The sequence below is a fragment of the Pygoscelis adeliae genome, unplaced genomic scaffold, assembly GCF_000699105.1.
Source record: "Pygoscelis adeliae isolate BGI_AS28 unplaced genomic scaffold, ASM69910v1 Scaffold66, whole genome shotgun sequence".
Lineage (NCBI taxonomy): Eukaryota > Metazoa > Chordata > Aves > Sphenisciformes > Spheniscidae > Pygoscelis > Pygoscelis adeliae.
In genome coordinates, this window is record NW_008825167.1 from 11,769,666 (window position 1) to 11,774,391 (window position 4,726).

Consider the following 4,726-nt stretch of genomic DNA (forward strand, 5'->3'; position numbering starts at 1 on the left):
TGGAGAAAAGGAGGCTGAGGGGAGACCTCATTGCTCTCTACAACTACCTGAAAGGAGGTTGTAGCGAGGTGGGTGTCAGTTTCTTCTCCCAAGTAACTGGCGATAGGACGAGAGGAAATGGCCTCAAGTTGCGCCAGGGGAGGTTTAGATTGGACGTGAGGAAAAGTTTCTTTACTGAAAGAGTAGTTAAACATTGGAACAGGCTGCTCAGGGAAGTGGTTGAGTCACCATCCCTGGAGGTATTTAAAAGACGTGTAGATGAGGCGCTTAGGGACATGGTTTAGTGGGCATGGTGGTGTTGGGTTGATGGTTGGACTCGATGATCTTGGAGGTCTCTTCCAACCTTAATGATTCTATGATTCTACAACCTTTTCTCTCACTTCCTGGGTGTCTGTTGTTTGTTTTATTAATCAAGTCTGGCATCCTTTCTCTTATCTCTCTCTCTCCTTAGAATTTCATATATTAAATAAATTATTCAAACTTAGCATCACCACGCCCTGCAGCAATCATACTGCTGTCCACAGCTGGTAGCTTTATTTCCTTTGAAATAAAAGCCTCTCCCGATACAGCCACAAAGTATGTTTTAGTGAGTCACACTGAGACTTTCTACTGTTGAGCCACTGACTTTGCATATGAGAAATCTTAGGTTCATCCCGCCAGAGAGGTTCTGGGTGAACATCAGAGGAAATCATAAGTTATTTCACATGCGTGGAGATGGAGCTTCCTCAATTTAAATCATCAGAGTTTCCGCCTACAGATGCGCTTTCCTTTTTGAGTGTCACACATGTTCATTAGCATAATGACATTTCTCTGTATTCCTTTCATTTAGGTATACTTTCTTTGGTGTCATGCAAAGGATATTATCCAGTCTTTCAAAACACTTGAAAGGTAAAGTGGATCTGATCCTCATCTGGAATGCTAATAGGTGTAGGTCTGCACAGTGCTTTAACACCTACAGTTTTACTGTATGAGGGACATTGAAAACTTACGGAGTTTGATTCTCCTCTTAATTGTGTTAATATAAATAAAAAGTAACTCCATTTACCCAAGTGAGAAGATAATCATTAGTCTAAATTATTTTTTTCTTATTTAAATGGTGCTTATATTTTATAATGTACAACAGTCACAGAATAAGTGTATTTTTATCATGAGAGAGGGAAATGGGCAATATATGATACCACAGTGTCAGTTGCTTTTTTTGAAGGAAGGAAGCACTGTGTATGTGTCTTAGGACTATGCACTATATTATGTTCTTTATTTAGCTACTGAAAGAGAATCTGCATCAGCAACCTGCAGTCAGTGCAATATATCTGAGGTATTTTATATCGATTTTTATGGAAAGCACCTTTTGAAACTAGATGCAGACGTGCAAATTCACTGGGAAATACAGCCTCCCCAGTGATATCCCATATACCCAAATCAGTAAGGGTTATGCACATTTCTGATACCAGAACTTGGGTCTCACAGTGTAACTGATGTGTCCTCTGAACAGCGGAATACATACATTTCTTATAGAACTGAGGACTAGTCTTTGAGGCAGCAGACCCAGTTCTGATGTGTTTCTGGTTTTGTGAGAAGGTGGATTAATGTAGATTATCTGTACATAGAATGTAAATAAACAAACATAGTAACTTTAAAAAGACTCATCTCAAATTATCAATGAGCTGACCAGTTTCTATAGGAAATAAAAAGAAATTTACTCAGAAACGTCATTTATGGAGAAGGTTCTCCTTTTGTTTTGCTCTCTTGGGTAAGTGTTCAAGCCCCATGCCGTTGAGGAGAGAGATCGCAGAAGGCTTGCAACGTCAGCTGGTGAAATCATCTCTGTTTATAAGTAGAATTTTAAAAATCCCTAACTGCAACTCTATCAGTGAGAACAGTGCCATAGTAAAGAACTGTTTCTTGGTGAAGGAACAATACCAGCCTCAGGTGCAGAAGAAAACCACCTGGCTTGTCAGAAACCAGGAGTCTCAAAAACACTTGGAGACCTACCCTCACTGTCCAGTAGTCTGAATAGGATAAAGCCCTCTGTTGGCTTCAGCTCTCTCCAGGAGACAAAAATGCAGGGACTAGAAGTTAGAGAAGGCAGTGGTATCTGTGAAGAAAGACCAGCCACAGTGAGTACGAAGGAGCACCGCAGAAGGCTGTGAAATGTGGCTTGCAAAACAATTAACCCTGTTCAGACTGTTCAATCGCTGTCGTTAATATGAAGCTTGTCCAGCCCAGAGAATAACAACCATCACATAAGAGAGCATAACAAATAATAACAGCATGGTATTAATGGTTAAATACATTAAGCCTTTGTGTTTCTATAAAAGTTTGAAAGTCTAACATTCATTGTGCTCCACTGAGGAACATCTTTAGAGAGGTTGGTTATGATTGTATTTTCCCTGCACTGACAACTAAACAGGGCCACGTAGCATGTTTACAGAAAGTTAATCCATTTTATTTAACATACATGGAGGTATACTCTGTGCAGGTTTCTTCAATAATTACTTTATTTTGTAGGTTTGGGGTTATCCATTCCGTGTTCACAAATTTACTCCTGTGGACAAATGGAGTGCTAACAGAGTCAAAACATCAACTGAATGAACATAAGGAAAGACTAATCACACTTGGTTTTGGGAACATAACAATAGGTAAGTGAAAGGGTTGATACGTTTTGGAATTCCTGCTCTAACACACTCTCATACAAAATACTGTGTTACTGTAGGATGGAGCTGGGTCATTCATGACTATGTCAGCATAGTCATTCCTGGGCAAGTGGTAGTGAGCTGATATGTGATCAGTTCAGATCACAACTAAAATGTTGTATAACCATTATCATTATAATATATGTGAGTCAGGCCGTAGTTTTCTGTTTATTCATCTTCCCTTTGGATGAGGTCCAGAAGAAAAAAAAATGCTGGAAGTTCCAAACAAACAAACAGATTTTTAAAAACATTTTATTTGCAGAGTAACATCACTGAGGAACCCCTTTATTAGTAAATCATAGAAGTAAATTGAACATAGTGTTAAAAACGGAGTTTACTATTTCATAAGTTATTCATAGCAAAACAAGTGTGGATAATCCTGCGGATCCTTCCCAGGAGAGTGGTTACACATGGTGTGTGATCCTATGGGATTCAGTGGAATGGCTCAGAGGGATAGGGGTTATCCATTAGTGCTGCTTTACAACACAAGGATTTTGCTCTGGGTGGGTTTTTTTTAATAACAATCCATTTTCTCCATTGGTCAGCTGATGCATGTTACAGTCAACAAACACTGAGTATAACTGCTGGGGATGCCTTCTGCTTTCAAGCGCCACTGAAGCATAGGGAAATTAGGAGTGCTTAACTTTAAAGAGAAAATAAAAGTTCTCAGCAGCTATAAGTAATTTTCTTCCCATGAAAATTTATCGGTACAGCTGATGTATTTTGATTGTGTTCACAAGGGAAAAGACAGACAGCTTTTGAAGAGGAAAATGTATGTTTTCCCACCCAGTGAATTCAACAGTGCCCATATCCTAAAAACTTCTGATTTTGCGTCTACAAAGCCAAAGCCTGAACTAATTTCTTTTTTGCCTATTTGTAGTCTGTATAAATTGAAAAATTTTAGGCATTTTTAATAATTCCTGCCCAAGTTCACATATAGGTGAAAACTTAATTTTAAAAACTGTAAAATAGTATTTTCAGTGTAACTGTGTCTAAAATTATGCCCACAATTTTACATCTATTTTCGAGTGTTACCCTTTAGATGTACCTATGGAAACTATCTGCTTTCCATTAATAATCAGGTAGCTGAATTCATAGTTCAGAGATTTTGTAATCATAGAGCATTAGTAGATAGCAGGCAAATCACAAGTTAGGGGCTCTTCGTGATATTTCTACTTGTTAAATAGAAGCAATTTCCTTATATTATTTGCTATTATTCTGCTGCCAGAATTGTTATACAATTATGAATAGTCAGAAATAGCATCTGAAACAAGGGGGAGTGAAGTAGTGATCCACAAGTCAAGTTTGGCATTAACATACAATCCACTGCAAAAGCAATTTTTTTTCATCTTTCAACAGTGTGTGCTTGAGACAAAACAATACCAACTTTCTCCTCTGCTCTTCTCTTCTAAAATTATAGAAGACAATAGAAAAACTTCCAGGCACAAATCTAAGATCAGCGCCTAAAAATGTGCTCTTCAGCATGTATGCTTATATATTTATAAACAAACACATTGTGAAAATAAGTATCTTTTTTTTCTGCCACTGTGGAAATTTCTGATTTCTGAAATTATTTGCTTAGGTTATAAATGCACATTAAAAAAATTTATTTTACAAATAAGAGCAATTGTTCATTGAGATGCCTTAGGGGTTTGCAATGCAGGTAACTGCACTGCAGAGAGAGAATGATTTCATAGGTTCCTCTCAAAAGGAGAAGATTGATTTTTAATTTTTTTTTTAATCTTAAAACTATACCGGGGCATAGAGTGAAAGTATCTGTGGTTTACTCACCTCTTTCCTAGACATAAACAACTTTTTGATAAAGTGGTTTTGGCATCAGAAACCACACTAGTGTAAATAACTGATAAAAATGAGAGTAGAACTGAGCTCTTTCCTTGTTAAGCTTGTTCTTGATCTGATCCACAGATCCCCGGGCTTCTATAAAAGCCTTCTAAGCTGAAGGGCTGAGGACTCAAAGCCCTTGGGATCTGGATTTTTGTGTTATAAAAATGTATTTTTACCAAGATCCTGCT

The 4,726-nt window shown here is 37.7% G+C and overlaps 1 protein-coding gene across 1 annotated transcript in view; it reads left to right on the forward strand.

Moving 5' to 3' along the window:
• The window catches only part of OTOP1 (otopetrin 1), a 20,737-nt gene that overhangs the window by 13,975 nt on the left and 2,036 nt on the right, over window positions 1–4,726 (forward strand). Inside the window, exons 4-5 of the mRNA XM_009328896.1 lie at window positions 830–888; window positions 2,509–2,639. Of these exons, the coding sequence (XP_009327171.1) occupies window positions 830–888; window positions 2,509–2,639 (190 nt within the window). The remainder of the gene's footprint in view (window positions 1–829; window positions 889–2,508; window positions 2,640–4,726) is intronic.